Raw genomic sequence first — 19,466 nt, forward strand, 5'->3', positions numbered from 1 at the left:
AGCACAGAGCCTGATGTGGGGCTCGAGCTCACAAACCGTGAGATCAAGACCTGAGCCAAAGTCAGACACTTAACTGACTGGGCCACCCAAGTGCCCCCTTTTGTTTCCCCATCGTGGCACTATTTTCTTAGAGATAATTTTGGTATTTTGTTGTCTTGTTTAGCTTCCTGCGTTGAACTAGTAAGGTGAACTATTTCAGTGTGTCTTGTTTTCTGATATAAGCATTGTAAACCTATAAATGTTGTAGAGCTTTCAGTTTGGAGAATATTTCAGAGAGGCAAAATCTCTCAAGACTGGGTATTCTAGAAAATGAATACATTTCACCCAAATCAAGTTGTTATGTGCTTCTCTGGATAGACTGACCGACTAGATATCTTTGTATTTTGTCATGTCTCTGTTTAGGAATAGAAGATGCATGTAACGTTGTTAATAGTGTCTTTGATAGGAAAGTTGAAGTTAAAGACCTTTTATCTGCGTTGGAGGGCATGGAGAAACCTTTAAATGAAGAAAAACCTGAGGTGTTACTGAACTCTGAAACAGATGGTGAGTTCCTGAGTTACCTCTCAGTTTTCCTTTTTAGACTTTACGTGTTCATGCTGGCTCATTTTTTTTTTTTTTTAAGAATACTAATACCATAGGTTTAGGAAGATTGTTATGGGACCGCTATGTTTATAAATTGGTTACTGAGAATTGTTGGAACCCTTTTGGAAACTGTGTGGATACTCTTCTTTATTTGGAGAAGACTAGTAGAAACAAGTACTGTTTTTATCCAGGTTTTATTTATTTATTTATTTATTTATTTATTTATTTATTTATTTTTATTTTTTATATATATATGAAATTTATTGACCAATTGGTTTCCATACAACACCCAGTGCTCATCCCAAAAGGTGCCCTCCTCAATACCCATCACCCACCCTCCCCTCCCTCCCACTCCCCATCAACCCTCAGTTTGTTCTAAGTTTTTAACAGTCTCTTATGCTTTGGCTCTCTCCCACTCTAACCTCTTTTTTTTTTTTTTCCTTCCCCTCCCCCATGGGTTCCTGTTAAGTTTCTCAGGATCCACATAAGAGTGAAACCATATGGTATCTGTCTTTCTCTGTATGGCTTACTTCACTTAGCATCACACTCTCCAGTTCCATCCACGTTGCTACAAAAGGCCATATTTCATTCTTTCTCATTGCCACATAATATTCCATTGTGTATATAAACCACAATTTCTTTATCCATTCATCAGTTGATGGACATTTAGGCTCTTTCCATAATTTGGCTATTGTTGAGAGTGCTGCTATGAACATTGGGGTACAAGTGGCCCTATGCATCAGTACTCCTGTATCCCTTGGATACATTCCTAGCAGTGCTATTGCTGGGTCATAGGGTAGGTCTATTTTTAATTTTCTGAGGAACCTCCACACGGCTTTCCAGAGCGGCTGCACCAATTTGCATTCCCACCAACAGTGCAAGAGGGTTCCCATTTCTCCACATCCTCTCCAGCATCTATAGTCTCCTGATTTGTTCATTTTGGCCACTCTGACTGGCGTGAGGTGATACCTGAGTGTGGTTTTGATTTGTATTTCCCTGATAAGGAGCGATGTTGAACATCTTTTCATGTGCCTGTTGGCCATCCAGATGTCTTCTTTAGAGAAGTGTCTATTCATGTTTTGTGCCCATTTCTTCACTGGGTTATTTGTTTTTCGGGTGTGGAGTTTGGTAAGCTCTGTATAGACTTTGGATACTAGCCCTTTGTCCGATATGTCATTTGCGAATATCTTTTCCCATTCCGTTGGTTGCCTTTTAGTTTTGTTGGTTGTTTCCTTTGCTGTGCAGAAGCTTTTTATCTTCATAAGGTCGCAGTAATTCACTTTTGCTTTAAATTCCCTTGCCTTTGGGGATGTGTCGAGTAAGAGATTGCTACGGCTGAGGTCAGAGAGGTCTTTTCCTGCTTTCTCCTCTAAGGTTTTGATGGTTTCCTGTCTCACATTTAGGTCCTTTATCCATTTTGAGTTTATTTTTGTGAATGGTGTGAGAAAGTGGTCTAGTTTCAACCTTCTGCATGTTGCTGTCCAGTTCTCCCAGCACCATTTGTTAAAGAGACTGTCTTTTTTCCATTGGATGTTCTTTCCTGCTTTGTCAAAGATGAGTTGGCCATACGTTTGTGGGTCTAGTTCTGGGGTTTCTATTCTATTCCATTGGTCTATGTGTCTGTTTTGGTGCCAATACCATGCTGTCTTGATGATGACAGCTTTGTAGTAGAGGCTAAAGTCTGGGATTGTGATGCCTCCTGCTTTGGTCTTCTTCTTCAAAATTCCTTTGGCTATTCGGGGCCTTTTGTGGTTCCATATGAATTTTAGGATTGCTTGTTCTAGTTTCGAGAAGAATGCTGGTGCAATTTTGATTGGGATTGCATTGAATGTGTAGATAGCTTTGGGTAGTATTGACATTTTGACAATATTTATTTTTCCAATCCATGAGCAGGGAATGTCTTTCCATTTCTTTAAATCTTCTTCAATTTCCTTCAGAAGCTTTCTATAGTTTTCAGCATACAGATCCTTTACATCTTTGGTTAGATTTATCCCTAGGTATTTTATGCTTCTTGGTGCCATTGTGAATGGGATCAGTTTCTTTATTTGTCTTTCTGTTGCTTCATTGTTAGTGTATAAGAATGCAACTGATTTCTGTACATTGATTTTGTATCCTGCAACTTTGCTGAATTCCTGTATCAGTTCTAGCAGACTTTTGGTGGAGTCGATCGGATTTTCCATGTATAATATCATGTCATCTGCAAAAAGCGAAAGCTTGACTTCATCTTTGCCAATTTTGATGCCTTTGATTTCCTTTTGTTGTCTGATTGCTGATGCTAGAACTTCCAGCACTATGTTAAACAACAGCGGTAAGAGTGGGCATCCCTGTCGTGTTCCTGATCTCAGGGAAAAAGCTCTCAGTTTTTCCCCATTGAGGATGATGTTAGCTGTGGGCTTTTCATAAATGGCTTTTATGATCTTTAAGTATGTTCCTTCTATCCCGACTTTCTCAAGGGTTTTTATTAGGAAAGGGTGCTGGATTTTGTCAAAGGCCTTTTCTGCATCGATTGACAGGATCATATGGTTCTTCTCTTTTTTTTGTTAATGTGATATATCACGTTGATTGATTTGCGAATGTTGAACCAGCCCTGCATCCCAGGAATGAATCCCACTTGATCATGGTGAATAATTTTTTTTATATGCCGTTGAATTCGATTTGCTAGTATCTTATTGAGAATTTTTGCATCCATATTCATCAGGGATATTGGCCTGTAGTTCTCTTTTTTTACTGGGTCTCTGTCTGGTTTAGGAATCAAAGTAATACTGGCTTCATAGAATGAGTCTGGAAGTTTTCCTTCCCTTTCTATTTTTTGGAATAGCTTGAGAAGGATAGGTATTATCTCTGCCTTAAACGTCTGGTAGAACTCCCCTGGGAAGCCATCTGGTCCTGGACTCTTATTTGTTGGGAGATTTTTGATAACTGATTCAATTTCTTCGCTGGTTATGGGTCTGTTCAAGCTTTCTATTTCCTCCTGATTGAGTTTTGGAAGAGTGTGGGTGTTCAGGAATTTGTCCATTTCTTCCAGGTTGTCCAATTTGTTGGCATATAATTTTTCATAGTATTCCCTGATAATTGTTTGTATCTCTGAGGGTTTGGTTGTAATAATTCCATTTTCATTCATGATTTTATCTATTTGGGTCATCTCCCTTTTCTTTTTGAGAAGCCTGGCTAGAGGTTTGTCAATTTTGTTTATTTTTTCAAAAAACCAACTCTTGGTTTCGTTGATCTGCTCTACAGTTTTTTTAGATTCTATAATGTTTATTTATGCTCTGATCTTTATTATTTCTCTTCTTCTGCTGGGTTTAGGCTGCCTTTGCTGTTCTGCTTCTAGTTCCTTTAGGTGTGCTGTTAGATTTTGTATTTGGGATTTTTCTTGTTTCTTGAGATAGGCCTGGATTGCAATGTATTTTCCTCTCAGGCCTGCCTTCACTGCGTCCCAAAGCGTTTGGATTGTTGTATTTTCATTTTCGTTTGTTTCCATATATTTTTTAATTTCTTCTCTAATTGCCTGGTTGACCCACTCATTCGTTAGTAGGGTGTTCTTTAACCTCCATGCTTTTGGAGGTTTTCCAGACTTTTTTCTGTGGTTGATTTCAAGCTTCATAGCATTGTGGTCTGAAAGTATGCATGGTATAATTTCAATTCTTGTAAACTTATGAAGGGCTGTTTTGTGACCCAGTATATGATCTATCTTGGAGAATGTTCCATGTGCACTCGAGAAGAAAGTATATTCTGTTGCTTTGGGATGCAGAGTTCTAAATATATCTGTCAAGTCCATCTGATCCAATGTCTCATTCAGGGCCCTTGTTTCTTTATTGACCGTGTGTCTAGATAATCTATCCATTTCTGTAAGTGGGGTGTTAAAGTCCCCTGCAATTACCACATTCTTATCAATAAGGTTGCTTATGTTTATGAGTAATTGTTTTATATATTTGGGGGCTCCAGTATTCGGCGCATAGACATTTATAATTGTTAGCTCTTCCTGATGGATAGACCCTGTAACTATTATATAATGTCCTTCTTCATCTCTTGTTACAGCCTTTAATTTAAAGTCTAGTTTGTCTGATATAAGTATGGCTACTCCAGCTTTCTTTTGGCTTCCAGTCGCATGATAAATAGTTCTCCATCCCCTCAATCTCAATCTAAAGGTGTCCTCAGGTCTAAAATGAGTCTCTTGTAGACAGCAAATAGATGGGTCTTGTTTTTTTATCCATTCTGATACCCTATGTCTTTTGGTTGGTGCATTTAATCCATTTACATTCAGTGTTATTATAGAAAGATACGGGTTTAGAGTCATTGTGATGTCTGTATGTTTTATGCTTGTAGTGATGTCTCTGGTACTTTGTCTCACAGGGTCCCCCTTAGGATCTCTTGTAGGGCTGGTTTAGTGGTGACAAATTCCTTCAGTTTTTGTTTGTTTTGGAAGACCTTTATCTCTCCTTCTATTCTAAATGACAGACTTGCTGGATAAAGGATTCTCGGCTGCATATTTTTTCTGTCTAGCACACTGAAAATCTCATGCCAATTCTTTCTGGCCTGCCAAGTCAAAAGAGAGATCAGTCACGAGTCTTATCAGTCTCCCTTTATATGTGAGGGCACGTTTACCCCTTGCTGCTTTCAGAATTTTCTCTTTATCCTTGTATTTTGCCAGTTTCACTATGATATGCCGTGCAGAAGGTCGATTCAAGTTACGTCTGAAGGGAGTTCTCTGTGCCTCTTGGATTTCAATGCCTTTTTCCTTCCCCAGTTCAGGGAAGTTCTCAGCTATTATATCTTCAAGTACCCCTTCAGCACCTTTCCCTCTCTCTTCCTCCTCTGGGATACCAATTATGCGTATATTATTTCTTTTTAGTGTATCACTTAGTTCTCTAATTTTCCCCTCATACTCCTGGATTTTTTTATCTCTCTTTTTCTCAGCTTCTTCTTTTTCCATAACTTTATCTTCTAGTTCACCTGTTTTCTCCTCTGCCTCTTCAATCCGAGCCGTGGTGGTTTCCATTTTGTTTTGCATTTCATTTAAAGCGTTTTTCAGCTCCTCGTGACTGTTCCTTAGTCCCTTAATCTCTGTAGCAAGAGATTCTCTGCTGTCCTCTATACTGTTTTCAAGCCCAGCGATTAATTTTATGACTATTATTCTAAATTCACTTTCTGTTATATTATTTAAATCCTTTTTGATCAGCTCATTAGCTGTTGTTATTTCCTGGAGATTCTTCTGAGGGGAATTCTTCCGCTTGGTCATTTTGGATAGCCCCTGGCGTGGTGAGGACCTGCAGGGCGCTTCCCCTGTGCTGTGGTGTATAGCTGGAGTTGGTGGGCGGGGCCACAGTCAGACCTGATGTCTGCCCCCAGCCCACCGCTGGGGCCATAGTCAGACTGGTGTGTGCCTTCTCTTCCCCTCTCCTAGGGGTGGGATTCACTGTGGGGTGGCGTGGCCCGTCTGGGCTACTTGCACCCTGCCAGGCTTGTGATGCTGGGGATCTGGCGTATTAGCTGGGGTGGGTAGGCAAGGTGTACGGGGGCAGGAGAGGCGGGCTTAGCTCGCTTCTCCTTAGGTGATCCACTTCAGGAGGGGCCCTGTGGCAGCGGGAGGGAGTCAGGTCCGCTTCCGGAGGTTTGGCTCCGCAGAAGCGCAGAGTTGGGTGTTTGCGCGGAGCGAGCAAGTTCCCTGGCAGGAACCGGTTCTCTTTGGGATTTTGGCTGGGGGATGGGCGGGGGAGATGGCGCTGGCGAGCGCCTTTGTTCCCCACCAAACTGAGCTCTGTTGTCAGGGGGCTCAGCAGCTCTCTCTCCCTTTGTCCTCCAGCCTTCCCGCTTTCCGAGCAGAGCTGTTCACTTGTGACCTCCCAGAAGCTAAGTCGCGCTTGCTGTCGGAACACAGTCCGTCGGGCCCCTCCGCTTTTGCCAGCCAGACTCGGGGGCTCTGCTTGGCCGGTGAGCCGCCCCTCCACCCCGGCTCCCTCCCGCCAGTCCGTGGAGCGCGCACCGCCTCGCCGCCCTTCCTACCCTCTTCCGCGGGCCTCTCGTCTGCGCTTGGCTCTGGCGACTCCGTTCTGCTAATCCTCTGGCGGTTTTCTGGGTTATTTAGGCAGGTGTAGGTGGAATCTAAGTGATCAGCAGGACGTGCGGTGAGCCCAGCGTCCTCCTACGCCGCCATCTTCCCCTCCTCCTCTATCCAGGTTTTAAAATCGGATACTTCTTGGGGCGCCTGGGTGGCTCAGTCAGTTAAGCGTCCAACTCTTGATTTTGGCTCAGGTCATGATCTCACGGTTTCGGATCACGATCTCACAGTGCTCTGCACTGACAGATGGAGCGTGCCTGGGATTCTCTCTCTCTCTGCTCTCTGCCCTTCCCCTGTTCTCTCCCTCTCTCTCTCCCTCTCAAACATAAATAAATAACCATTAAAAAATGTTTAAAAAGATGTTTTCAAACATTTTAAAAAATAAAATCAGATACTTCTTTTTTAAAGATTTTTAAAAATGTTTTTATTTATTTTTGAGGGAGAGAGAGAGTGGAGGAGGGTCAGAGAGAGGGAACACAGAGTCTGAAGCAGGCTCCAGGCTCTAAGGTGTCAGCACAGAGCCTGACGCGGGGCTCAAACTCATGGACCATGAGATTATGACCTGAGCTGAAGTCAGACGCTTGACGACTGAGCCACCCAGGCGTCCCATCTTTTTTCTTTTTAGGTCATTTATGCTAGTGGTTTGTCAATTTTAATAACTCTTAACTAATTCCTGGCTTTCTGATCCTCTCTATCGTGTGTGTTTATTGTTTCCTCGATTTATGTTTTCATCTGTATCACTTTCTTCTCTACCATTGATTTTGTGACATTTTGTATATATATTTCACATATAGAATGAAATGATCACAACGATAGATCTAGTTAACACGTCACCATGCATAGTTAAAAAAAAGCGTTTTTTTCTTATGTTGAGAAATTTTAAGATTTACTCTCTGAGCAACCTGCAAATATGCAATACAGTATATTTTTGGATATATATGTATTTTCTATTCTTTTAATTTCACTCTTTCTGTACTCTTCTAAAAAAAAGATAAATTTGAAAACATGTAAGGGAAACTAAAATTTGAAAAGAAAGAAACAGGACATAAAGAAATTAAAAATATAATAAACTTAATTAGCAGACAACAATATTAGCAGATTAAACATGGGTGAAGAGAGAAACATGAAATGCAAAGGAGTTTGAAGAAATTATACAGAATGCAGCATAGAAAGACAGAGTTGGAATATAGGAAAGAGGTTAGGGGCGCTGGGGTGGCTCAGTTGACTGAGCATCAGATTTCTGCTCAGGTCATGATCTTGTGGTTTGTGAGTTAGAGCCCTGCATTGGGCTCACTGCTGGAAGCATGGAGCCCTCTTCAGATCCTCTGTCTCCCTCTCTGCACATCTCCTACTCTCTTTCTCCCCCAAATAAATGAACATTAAAAAAAGAAGAAGAAGCTAAAAGGAAGGCAGAATGAAGAGGTCTACTTATTATGGCAATCAGTTTGAAATATGTATGTGTATCTGATTACGTTATATATTTAAAAAAACTTTTTTTTCAACTTTTTTAAATTTATTTTTGGGACAGAGAGAGACAGAGCATGAACGGGGGAGGGGCAGAGAGAGGGAGACACAGAATCGGAAACAGGCTCCAGGCTCCGAGCCATCAGCCCAGAGCCTGACGCGGGGCTCGAACTCACGGACCGCGAGATCGTGACCTGGCTGAAGTCGGACGCTTAACCGACTGCGCCACCCAGGCGCCCGATTACGTTATATATTAGTTACAACTAATATAATGTTCCATCTCAGTAAAGCTAGAAAAAGAAAGAATGAAAAGATGTGATATATATCCACACAGGAGAGAAGAGACAGAGTGGTTGCAGAGAAAATATTTGGAGAACTATAGCTGAGAATTTTCCAGAATGAGAAAGACCTAAACCTACCAATACAAGAATTCCAGTGAATCCCACATAGGATGAAAGGAAATCCATATGTAGGGTTATCATGATGAAACTGTGACATACCAAACAGAAAGAAAAATCTTAAAGGTAGCTAGAGAGAAAAGTCAAATTATCTATAAAGGAGGAACTTTTTCTTATTCTTGATATTTTTTCTGGGTCTTGAAATCTAGAGAAACATTTTTGTAAATTGAGGATAACCACCCCACGTTCCCCTCCACTTTGGGAGGAACTTAGGCTTTGTCTGAGCCTTTGAAACTACAAACTAAAATTCATCCAATTTTGTTTTGTTTTTGTTTTGTCTTTGGCAAACACTGTTTGGGTAAAAACAGTCGCTGTGTTTCTGGATTACAGCCTTTCATCAGTTGTTTGGTCTGGGAATTTCTTACTTTCTTGGCAGCACATTGATGAATCCAAGATTTAAAAAAAAATTTTTTTTAACGTTTATTTATTTTTGAGACAGAGAGAGACAGAGCATGAGTCGGGGAGGGTCAGAAAGAGAGAGGGAGACACAGAATCTGAAACAGGCTCCAGGCTCCAAGCTGTCGGCACAGAGCCCGACGCGGGGCTCGAACTCACAGACTGTGAGATCATGACCTGAGCCGGAGTCGGACGCTTAACCGACTGAACCACCCAGGCGCCCCAAGATTTTTTTTTATAGCAATAATTTTATTTAGAATTTTTAGTTGTTTTTAGTAGGAGGGCTGATCCAGATATCTAGCTACTAAATACCAGGAATTGAAATCATTTTTTTCTTTCAATTAAATTAAATCAGACCCTGGGGGCACGGTGGTTGATTACTGGCACCCTTTCCCATTCCAAAGTCACACCATAATGTGGGAGACAGAGGAAGAGCTTTTAAAACTTCCTTGCATTATGTTTCTACTGACGCTTTGTTGTTGGAGCCTGTGGTAATCCTGCCTCTGTGTGAAGGGAAGCTCCCACAGGGTAATTCTCACTCTTTCCCATCAAACCTCTAGTCTCTCAACCCCTCCCTCTCCCTCTCTTTCCTTCTGTCTCTGTCTCCAGACAAACTCTTCCTCTCTAGTTAGGCATTTGGCATATTTTCTTCAATGACTCTAGGTTTTTGCAAACACAGTCCCTACAAAAACTCTCAGTCTACAAAAATCTCAGGAGTGAGGAAATATTTAAGGCCAAGCTAACTGCTTCGAATAGGAAAGATGGGTCAAATTATCCTGCCACTTCAAGAGGTATAGTGCCATAGCTCCAATATTTGCTATTTAGATAAATTACAATAGACTTCAATAGAGAAGGGTAACTTTTGAATCAGGCTCTGCAGAGTCCGCTAACTCAAATGCCTGCAGTAGCCAGGCACGTGATGCAAAATTAATAAAATGAGTTGGTTATAAGACAAAAGGAAGGGGTGTGGACTGTAAGGTAACTTGAGAGCATGTGTCCTAGATGAAGATAGTTAAATTCAAATGGAAAGAACCCCCCCCCCCACTCCCTAGGACAATGAACATGACTGAATCTCAGCTATATTCAGTCTGTGGGCTACCAGCCTATGATCCCTGAAGCAGGCTTCTGTAGGAGTGGGAAGACAATCTTTTCCTTCTCCCCTTCTAGGTTCCCAGCTGGAGCCCTGTAACAAAAGACAGATCAACAAGAGAAAAGCATTCAAATTTAATATAAATTTTACATGAAAGGGGAATATTCATAAGGAGTTGTTAAACCTGAATGTTTTGGTGTTAGCTTTGATGAAGTGTGGAAAGTGGTAGAAAACTGTGATGGGACAAAATGATATGAGCTGAGGGTGGTCAACCAGGGGAAACTTAGTAAGGTCTGTTCGTTCAGATTCCTCTTGGTGTCCCTCCAACCCTCAGTCTTCAGAGATAAGGATGCACCCTCCCTCTGGGTATAGCAAGGGCATCTCTCACATGAGTGTCTTATGACCTGCCTCGGGGCAGGGGATGGGGAGGTCTGAATCCTAACTGTACCTTGCAATTCCCAGATTGTGTTTCCTTGCATTCCCTGTGTGTGTGTGTGTGTGTGTGTGTGTGTGTGCGCGTGTGTGTGTGTGTGTGTGCGCGCGCGCGCGCTCGCACATGCTCATAATCTAAGTGTATTTCTTACCATGCATTATGGTCACAGAAGTTTGAAAGCTGAATAAAATTGAAACAATACCAGATCCCTGCTTTAATGAGCTTAAAATCCATTTAAATTCCATTTTATTTCTTAACTTTGCAGAAAGTAAAAAGATCTTAAAAGATGTAATTGATGTTTTCACTAATTCACCTAAACCATCAACACCATTCAATAGTAAGTATAGTAAAAGAATGAAAATTAAAAGTAAATTTCTAAGATCATTCAATGGTATTCTTTTTCTAAAATATAGTTTGTTTTCCCCTGTATTTTTAATTCCTTAAGTTTTCTTTGCTGTATCAAGATGTTATAATCTGCTTTCTTATTCCTTATCATATTTAATCTGCTTTGACTGTAATGAATTATTTAGAATTACATTCCTAGAATATGCTTTCTTAAAGCAAAATAGTTTGTCTCAGTATATGCTCCTGTATAAGGTACACATTTTCTCCCCTGGTGAATCTAATACAATTTTCTCTCACCTCCAATAATTTCCATATGCTTCTTTTTCTCACCTATAGTGAAATGTTAAAAAAAAGTACAAAAAAAAAAAGGATTTACTGCATGTAATACTAGTAGGTAGGCTAGCAAGAAAGAGAGGCTTTCTAATGCCTAGGATAGGGTGTGACTGTTTTTCAGTGCATAACAGATTTATATTTTTCAGTTTTCCTTTTGCCAACTAGCTGGGTTCTATTTTTGATATTTGACTTCATTCTAAGAGCTCTTTATTATCAAGCTGTTCTTGAAATGCTTTACAGTCTATGAAAGACTGGAGCATGTAGTAGAAAAACCTTTGAGGAGAAATAGTTAATAAATAAAAGCAAACTTCTACAAAAATGTTGCAGAAACTCAACTTTTAGCCGGCTAGGGGTATGTTAAATTTTGCTTATTGTTTAAGTGACTTCTGAAAACAAAGCCCACTGACACGTTTTGAAAGCCCTCTAACTCAGAATTCCTTTTGTAATGCATCTACTCTGTGCAGGTTAGGGTGTTAAGTCTAAAAAAGGGCTTTGCCTCAACTTCCTCATCACTTCTCTATTCTTGACATGTCTACAGATTTATTTAAAGAGATTACAACTCTTGATAAGATCAGAAATGATAAGATGCCTATAAATGAGCTGAGGTCCCAACTCCGGAAGGCTAGAATTCCATTAAGCAACAAGACGTTGCAGGAAATTCTGGGTCAAGCGTCTATTGATGGTGAGTCCTTTTCAAAAGAACAATCTCTGTTGAAGTCCTAGTTTTACTGTGTGCTTGGGATGTGTTTTATATATGTATGTTTTAGATAAACTAGGTCTTAGAAACATAATGAGAATGTAGGCATACTGAGAGCAAATTAAAATTAATATTTTTTTACTCTTGGAAGTATTTTTAAGAGTCACCCTCTGTCTGGCATCACATTTGTAAAATGTATACATCAATATTTAATTAAGACAAATAATACGGTTAGAATTTTTTCTTGTTTTAAGGGAATAGATTCGTGGTAAAATTATTTTAAATTGATTAGTTTTTATCTGGCTAATTTTCAGACATTAAAATTTGTCCCCCCCCCCCCCCCCCCCACACACACACACCATTCCCTGTCATGGTTATTTTAATGATGATTATTAACATTGACACCTTGCCATTTTATAATCCTTATACTTTACTTTTTAGAAAATAGTGAAGTAAGTCTCAAACAAATTTTGGAGGCTTTGAACACAAATAAGGCAGCTCCTGAATTTGAAGGTGGGTCATATTTCCCATTGCCTTTTGTTATTATTAAACAGTATTGTGAGCTATAAATGATATTCAAAAGCTGTATATTTTTATAATTGAAAGTACACAGTTTGACATATGCACACACCTATAAAACTGTCATCACAATCAAGGTAATGAACACATCCCTGGCCCACAAAACTGCCTCATGCTCCTTTGTAATCTCTCCTGCCTTTTTCCCATCTTCTTCCTCATCCGTAGGCAACCACTGATCTGCTTTTTGCCAGTATAGATCCACTGGCATTTACCAGACTTTTATAAAATGGGTATATTCTTTTTTGCTAGATGCTTTCATTCAGCATAATTATTTTGAGATTCATCCATGTAGCATGTATCAGCAGTTCATTCTTATTTATTACTGGCATAGCACTCCATTTTACTGATACACTGAAGTTTATCTACTTACCTGGTGAGGCTCGTTAGGCTATTTCCAGTTTGGGGCTCTTATAAATAAAGCTGTTATGAACAGTTGTGTACAGTTCATTGTATGAATATATGCTTTTCCTTTCTCTTGAGTAGTTACCAAAGATTGGCTGGTTCACATGGTAGGTGTATGTTTAACTTTTTAAGAAACTGCCAACTGGTTTCCAGAGTGGCCACACCATTTTACATTTCCACCAGCAGTGTATGAAGAGGTCCAACTCCTCCATATCCTTGGGAGTGCTTGGTGTAGTCAGTCTTTTTAATTTTAATCATTCTAGTAAGTGTGTAGTAGTATCTCATTGTGGTTTTAATTTATGTTTCCTCACTGATTAATGATGTTGAGCATCTTCTCATGTGCTTATTTGTCATCTGTGTATCTTCTTTATAAAGTGTCTGTACAGATCTTTTGCCCGTTTTTAAAGTTGGATGGGTTTTGGGGTGCTTGGGTGGCTCAGTCAGTTAAGCCGCCGACTTCGGCTCAGGTCATGATCTTGCGGTTCGTGAGTTCAACCCCGAGTCGGGCTCTGTGCTGACAGCTCAGAACCTGGAGACTGTTTCGGATTCTGTGTCTCCCTTTCTCTCTCTGACCCTCCCCTGTTCATGCTCTGTCTCTCTCTGTCTCAAAAATAAATAAACGTTAAAAAAATAAAAATAAAAATAAAGTTGGATGGGGTTTTTTGTATTTCTGTTTGTATTCTGGATACATGTCCTTTATGAGATATATACTTAGCAAATATTTTCTCCGAGTCTTCTACTGAGCACATTTTTCTCTGAGTGTCTTCATTTTCTTAAGTGTCTTTAGAAGAGCATTAGTTTTAATTTTGATGAAGTCCAGTTAATTAGTTTTTTTTTCTTTTATATATTGTGCTTTTGGTGTCACATGTATGAAAACTTTGCCTCACCCAAGGTTACAAATGTTTTATTATATGTTTTCTTCTAAAAGTTTTATGGGTTTTGGTTTTGCATTAAAAAATATTTTTTTTAATATTTTTATTTTTGAGAGAGAAAGAGAGAGAGAGAGAGACAAAGCACAAGTGGGGGAGGGGCAGAGAGAGAGGGCGACAGAATCCAAAGCAAGACTCCAGGCTCTGAGCTATCAGCACAGAGCCTGAGGGGGGCTCAAACTCACCGGGAGATCATGACCTGAGCTGAAGTCGGCTGCTTAACTGACTGAGCCACCCTGGCACCTCTGGTTTTGTATTTTAGCTCTGTGATCTATTTTGAGTTAATCTTTGTATGTGGAATAAAGTATGGATCAGAGTTCCTTTTTGTTTTGTTTTGTTTTTGCATATGGACCTTCATTTGTTCCAGCACCACTGTTGAAAAGATTGTATTTTCTCTATACTTTCTATACTGAAATTCCTTTGTAGTTGTGTAACAAATCATATAAATATACATATATATTTATTTCCTGGATTCTCTCTTCTGTTCTATTAATCTTTGTCAGTTTTTACACAAACCACATTGTCTGACTCCTGTTGCTTTGCAATAAACATTGAAACCATTCAGGTAGTATTGGCCCTCTAACTTTGTTCCACTTTTAAAAAGTTGTTTTGACTGGGGCACCTGGGTGGCTCAGTCAGTTGAACGTCCGACTTCAGCTCAGGTCATGATCTCATGGTTCGTGGGTTTGAGCCCCATGTCAGGCTCTGTGCTGACAGCTCAGAGCCTGGAGCCTGCTTCGGATTCTGTGTCTCCCTCTCTCCCTGCCCCTCCCCTGCTTGCTCGCTCGCTCTCTCTTGCGCTCTCTCTCTCTCAAAAATAAACATTAAAAAAATGTAAAAAAAAAAGTTGTTTTGACTATTCTAGGACTTTTACACTGCCATGTGGATTTTAGAATCAGTTTGTAATGTCTACAAAAAAGCCTGCTGGGATTTATTGGAGAAATAAGGCACTCGTGAATTAGGATTTGTTGGAAAATGTCTTATCTAATAATGTCTTACTAAATAGTACAACTCTTTCCTGCAATTCTTTTGAGCACCAGTACTTTGCCTCCTTTTAAATATTCTCTTAGATAAACTAGAGATTATAATCCAAACAGTGACCTTGAGTGTACCATGATTTGTGTGAGTCATTGAAAAGGCAGACAGAGGCTTGGCTCTAATCCTAAGGACCCCATTTAGAAGGGAAAATCCCTAGAGGTTTTAGATAAGAGCTGGGAATGGGGCACCTTAATACTCCCACACTCCTTGGCGGACTTCTAATAATAGAGTGAAAGTTATGAAGAATATGCAAAAAATGAAAGCAGTAGCAAAATAAGCAGAAGAAAATTCAGGACTAATATTTTTCTACTCTGAAATTTGGGCTATTTCATACAGACAGAGGTAAGCCCCAAATTCTGTCTCATGGATATACAATGAAACATTTCCCTAAAAGATGCAATGGCCTATTTTAACTTTTGAGAAGCTGATACCTTGAGTGTATGATGATTTGTGTAACTCACTGGTAAGGCAGTTAAGTTAAAAAACAAAAACAAAACTGAGTCATCTTAGTTTTTTTAGTTTGAGACAAAAATAACTGAACATCTCAGGGAAATATGCTTGGAATAAAGGGATGTTTGGCTTATTAATTTTGGAATCATAATGATAATATTAATTGAAATATATGACCTATAGAATCCCCCTGTGTTTTCAGATTTATGTACTGCCCTCCAAACTGTCAACTTGATGAATTGCAACAGAATTCAGATTGGTGACTTGAAAGATGCTTTTGATGACCTCAATGTTTCTGTAAAGCCTGAAGAACACCAGATGTTAGTGAAAACGCTTGATGTTGATGGTATACATAACTACGTTCACTTTCCAAATAAAGTGATAGCAAATTTTCCATTCCCCTTCCCTATCCTCCATTCATCACTCCCCAATAATTTTTTTCTTTATTATCCTAATGGAAAAAGCACTCTAAGAGAGCGTGTCTACTGAGATCATAGATTTATCTTGACAGAAAAATCTTTGAATAAGATTAATAAGATTTTTTACGACCCGTGAAGTATCCTGTGTTGATTCCATCAGAGTGTATTTGTGTGTATGTTTTTAGCATCTTCAGGGAAGGCAAGGTCATTCTCCGTGAAAGCTGTGCTGAAGGGAAACTGCTCTGAGCCAGGAAGAGACCGAGGGAGGACTTTCTCCCCTCTGCAGGAGACATTTGTGGGAGAAGATTGATTGAATCCTAAGAGGTTTCAGAGAGAACAATGCATAATTTTCAAATTTTGCCAATTATTATGTGGTTCTTTTATTCATTTAAATTCAGTTCCTAAAAGTATTTTCTTTATTCCATTATTAAATGGGTTTAAGCATTGTTTCATTAATCATATTGACGGGAGCCGCTGTACAGCACAACTTATGGGTGCTTGTAAACAGCACCCTTCAGTGTTAGGCAGTGCCTGGCCTGCATGGCTAGGGACAGACCTGATCCTGAGTGTCTTTTATATGTAAGGGTCATGTAACGTGTCAGATAATCGAGGAAATATAAAATATTCATAGGAAGCTTTCAGTCTAGTTGGTGAGGCAAGCTGTAAACAACAAAAGGGTATATAACAATATAAGAGATAAAAGTTTAGGAATTTACAGTGTATATGGCAGTACTTGAATAATAGCCAGGGACATAGTGAAGTGATGTGTTGTGATTTATAATAAGAAATATATATTTGCCCTTCAACCCCATTCCTGGCACGGAGCTCCTAAAACACTGGCAAACCCTTAAGTGATGAGAACTCTAGGGGCATCTTTTGTTCTAATAAGTGATTCTGGGAAGGCTTCTGGTTTCTAGGTGGGGACTGGTCACCATAAGGATAAGCCATGATTGGAACTTTGGAATTTTCAGCTCTGTCCCCCACCCCAATTCTTCAGAAAAGGGAGAGGGTCTGGAAATGGAGTGAATCATTGATTATGCCTATGTGAGGAGGTCTCCATAAAATCCCAATAGTATGGGGTTTGGGGAGTTTCCAGGTTGGTGAACACATCTACATACCAGAAAGGTAACTGACCCAACTCCACAGGGACAGAGCTGCCATGCTTGGGATGTTCCCAGACCCCCCAGACCCTATGTATCTCTTCATCTGACTGTTCATTTGTATATTTTATCATATCCTGTAATAAACTGATAAATGTTAAGTGTTTCCCTAAGTTCTGTGAACTATTTTAGGAAATAATTGAGTCCAAGGGAGAGAAAGTCATGGGAACCTCCAATTTATAGCCAAGTTGGACAGAAGTTGTAGGTAACCTGGGGACCTACTACTTGTGGTTGGCATCTGCAGTGGAGGGGGAGCAGTCTCATGGGACTGAGCCCTTAACTTGTGAGATCTGATGCCATCTCCAGGTAGATAGTGTCAGAATTGCGTTAAATTGTATGACACTCAGTTGGTGTTGCAGAGAATTGCTTGGTGGGAGAAAACCCCCCAAATATCTGGTGTCAGAGTGCTGTAAGTGTGGCCGTAAAGTGAGAGTAAAGAAGAAACACAGGAGGAGGACTGAGTTTTTTCCTCCACAAGTGATGATACTGGGTTGTATGAGAGTTCAGAGGTGAGCTATTTCATTCATTCGATGAAAGTTTATTAAGCACTGTTGCTTGCTAGACACTAAGTATAAAGATAAAAGAGCTTACGGTCTGTCAAGATGACAAACAACATGAATTCCAATTGTTAAATACCACGACAGAGGTAAACAGAGTGTTATGGGAACGTATACAATAGGTACCTAACCCACACAGGGTTGGATAGGGTAGTCAGAGAGGCTGTTTGGAGGAGATGCTGTTGGAGTTGAGTCTTGAAATATGAATAGGAACTAGCCAAGAATTGCGGGTGCAGGGAAAGGGGCTGAAAGGAGTTAGGAAGGAATGTTCAGTATGTACAAAGTACAGAAGAACAAAGCTCATGGAGAAGCCAAGGAACTCTAAGTAGTCCAGTAGGACTTACAGCATTGGATCTCAGACTGATTTACATCAGAACTACCTAGGAATTTGTTAAAAACCCAGAATATCTGAATCATGGCCAAGGTGTGTGTGTGTGTGTGTGTGTGTGTGTGTGTTTAACAAGCTTTACAGTTCAGGTTGATGTTTGACTATCAACTTGATGGTGCATAGTGGTGGAAGGAGTGGGAAAAGAAAGAAATGAAGTGGCCATATAGTCAAGAGCAGATCCAGAAGGGTTTTGTTTTTATCTTTGTTGTTCTCTGAGCAACAGAGTTTGAATTTTATCTTGAAGGCTCTAGGGAGTCATTGAAGAAGTCAAATTTGAAAAGTGACATGACTAATTTTGCACTTTGTAATGGGCATTATGATAGCAGTGTTAAGAAAGAGCAGAGGGGGGCAAGATTGGAAGCAAGGAGACATTTTAGAAGGCATGCAAGAATTCAGGTTAAAAGTAATGAGTGTTGATGTAAGGCATTGGCTCCAGGGATGGGAAGAAGGGAACAGATATGAGTTCTAGGAGGCAGAACTTCTTCATTGTTTGGTTAAGTTAGGGAAGGAAAAGAGAGAGGAATTGAGAATGATTAACAGACTTCTGGTTTGGGAGACATTTCATGGTGATGTCTTTTTTTTTTTTTTAAGTGTATTGATTTATTTTTGAGAGAAAGAGCGTGAGCTGGCTAGGGGCAGAAAGAGAAGGAAAGAGAGAATCCCAAGCAGGCTCCATCCTCTCAGCGCAGAGCTGATGTGGGGCTCAAACTTATGAACCATCAGATCATGACCTGAGCCAAGATCAAGAGTCGGTCACTTAACCGACTGAGTCACCCAGGCACCCAAGTGATGCATTTTAATAAGCTGGGGAATATAGGAGGAGGCTTTAATAAGCTGGGGAATTCAAAGATGAATTCAGCTTAGGATATATTGTGTTTGATGAAGGGCATGATGGAGGGAAGAGATTGAAATGAGAATAGATAAATCTAAATTCCTTCACAAAATGCACAAGGCCTTTTTAAATCTAGTTCCCGTTACTGGACCTGTTAAGATTAACCTTTGCCCACAAACTTTCTGACACATTTTTGTAAGGTTTCAAGACACTTAATAGACACAAATAGAATAATTTAAACTAAATCCAAAATTAAAAAACTACTTATAGTTTCCAGAACGCATCATACTCACTTATATACATTTTCCTTATGAGTCTTTCTGTCAACCTTCAAATATGCAGCCAAGTCAGTAAAAATGTAACCTCCTTGAAGCTTTTCTTAATTCATTCAGTTAGATGTGGAAGCCTTTTACATTTCAATAACATGCCATGTTTAGCATCATTGAGACAATTTTGCTTTATAACTGTTTGAGAAAAGTGATATTATTTTGGAGAAATTTCCATGAAAATTGTGAGGAGAGGATACATTTTGAGCATTAGGTTACTGATGAAAAATGAATACTTAAACTGTAAACAAATTTAAAGTATTCTGTGGGGAGAACAGGTTAAATATTTAAAGTCATAATACAATGTGAGGTAGGTGGAAAGATCAAATGAGAAACATATGTTTTTGTTTGGGTTTCCACTTCTTACTTTGACCTACATCACAGTATCTCATTTATTTTGCAGGTTCTTCCAGCTAACAGGAAAAATAAAAGTACTTGCATATTTCTGAATATACAATATATACATATTGCTTTAAAAAAGTTTAACAGGAGGGGTGCCTGGGAGGCTCAGCATCAGACTTCAGCTCAGA

General features: G+C 39.7%; 1 protein-coding gene across 20 annotated transcripts in view; it reads left to right on the forward strand.

The window, feature by feature from the left end:
* Positions 1-19,466, forward strand: part of EFCAB3 (EF-hand calcium binding domain 3) — a 477,549-nt gene that overhangs the window by 131,090 nt on the left and 326,993 nt on the right. For 19 of the 20 annotated variants that reach the window (XR_007147003.1, XM_047833629.1, XM_047833634.1 and 16 more), the window contains 5 exons: positions 403-543; positions 10,747-10,818; positions 11,698-11,841; positions 12,298-12,369; positions 15,457-15,600. Coding sequence is in view for 19 of the 20 variants with exons in the window: in XM_047833629.1 (XP_047689585.1) it covers positions 403-543; positions 10,747-10,818; positions 11,698-11,841; positions 12,298-12,369; positions 15,457-15,600 (573 nt within the window). In the remaining variant the exon portion in view is untranslated. The remainder of the gene's footprint in view (positions 1-402; positions 544-10,746; positions 10,819-11,697; positions 11,842-12,297; positions 12,370-15,456; positions 15,601-19,466) is intronic. The other variant, XM_047833642.1, reaches the window with a different exon arrangement.

This window comes from Prionailurus viverrinus, chromosome E1 (assembly GCF_022837055.1).
Source record: "Prionailurus viverrinus isolate Anna chromosome E1, UM_Priviv_1.0, whole genome shotgun sequence".
In the NCBI taxonomy this organism is placed as follows: domain Eukaryota; kingdom Metazoa; phylum Chordata; class Mammalia; order Carnivora; family Felidae; genus Prionailurus; species Prionailurus viverrinus.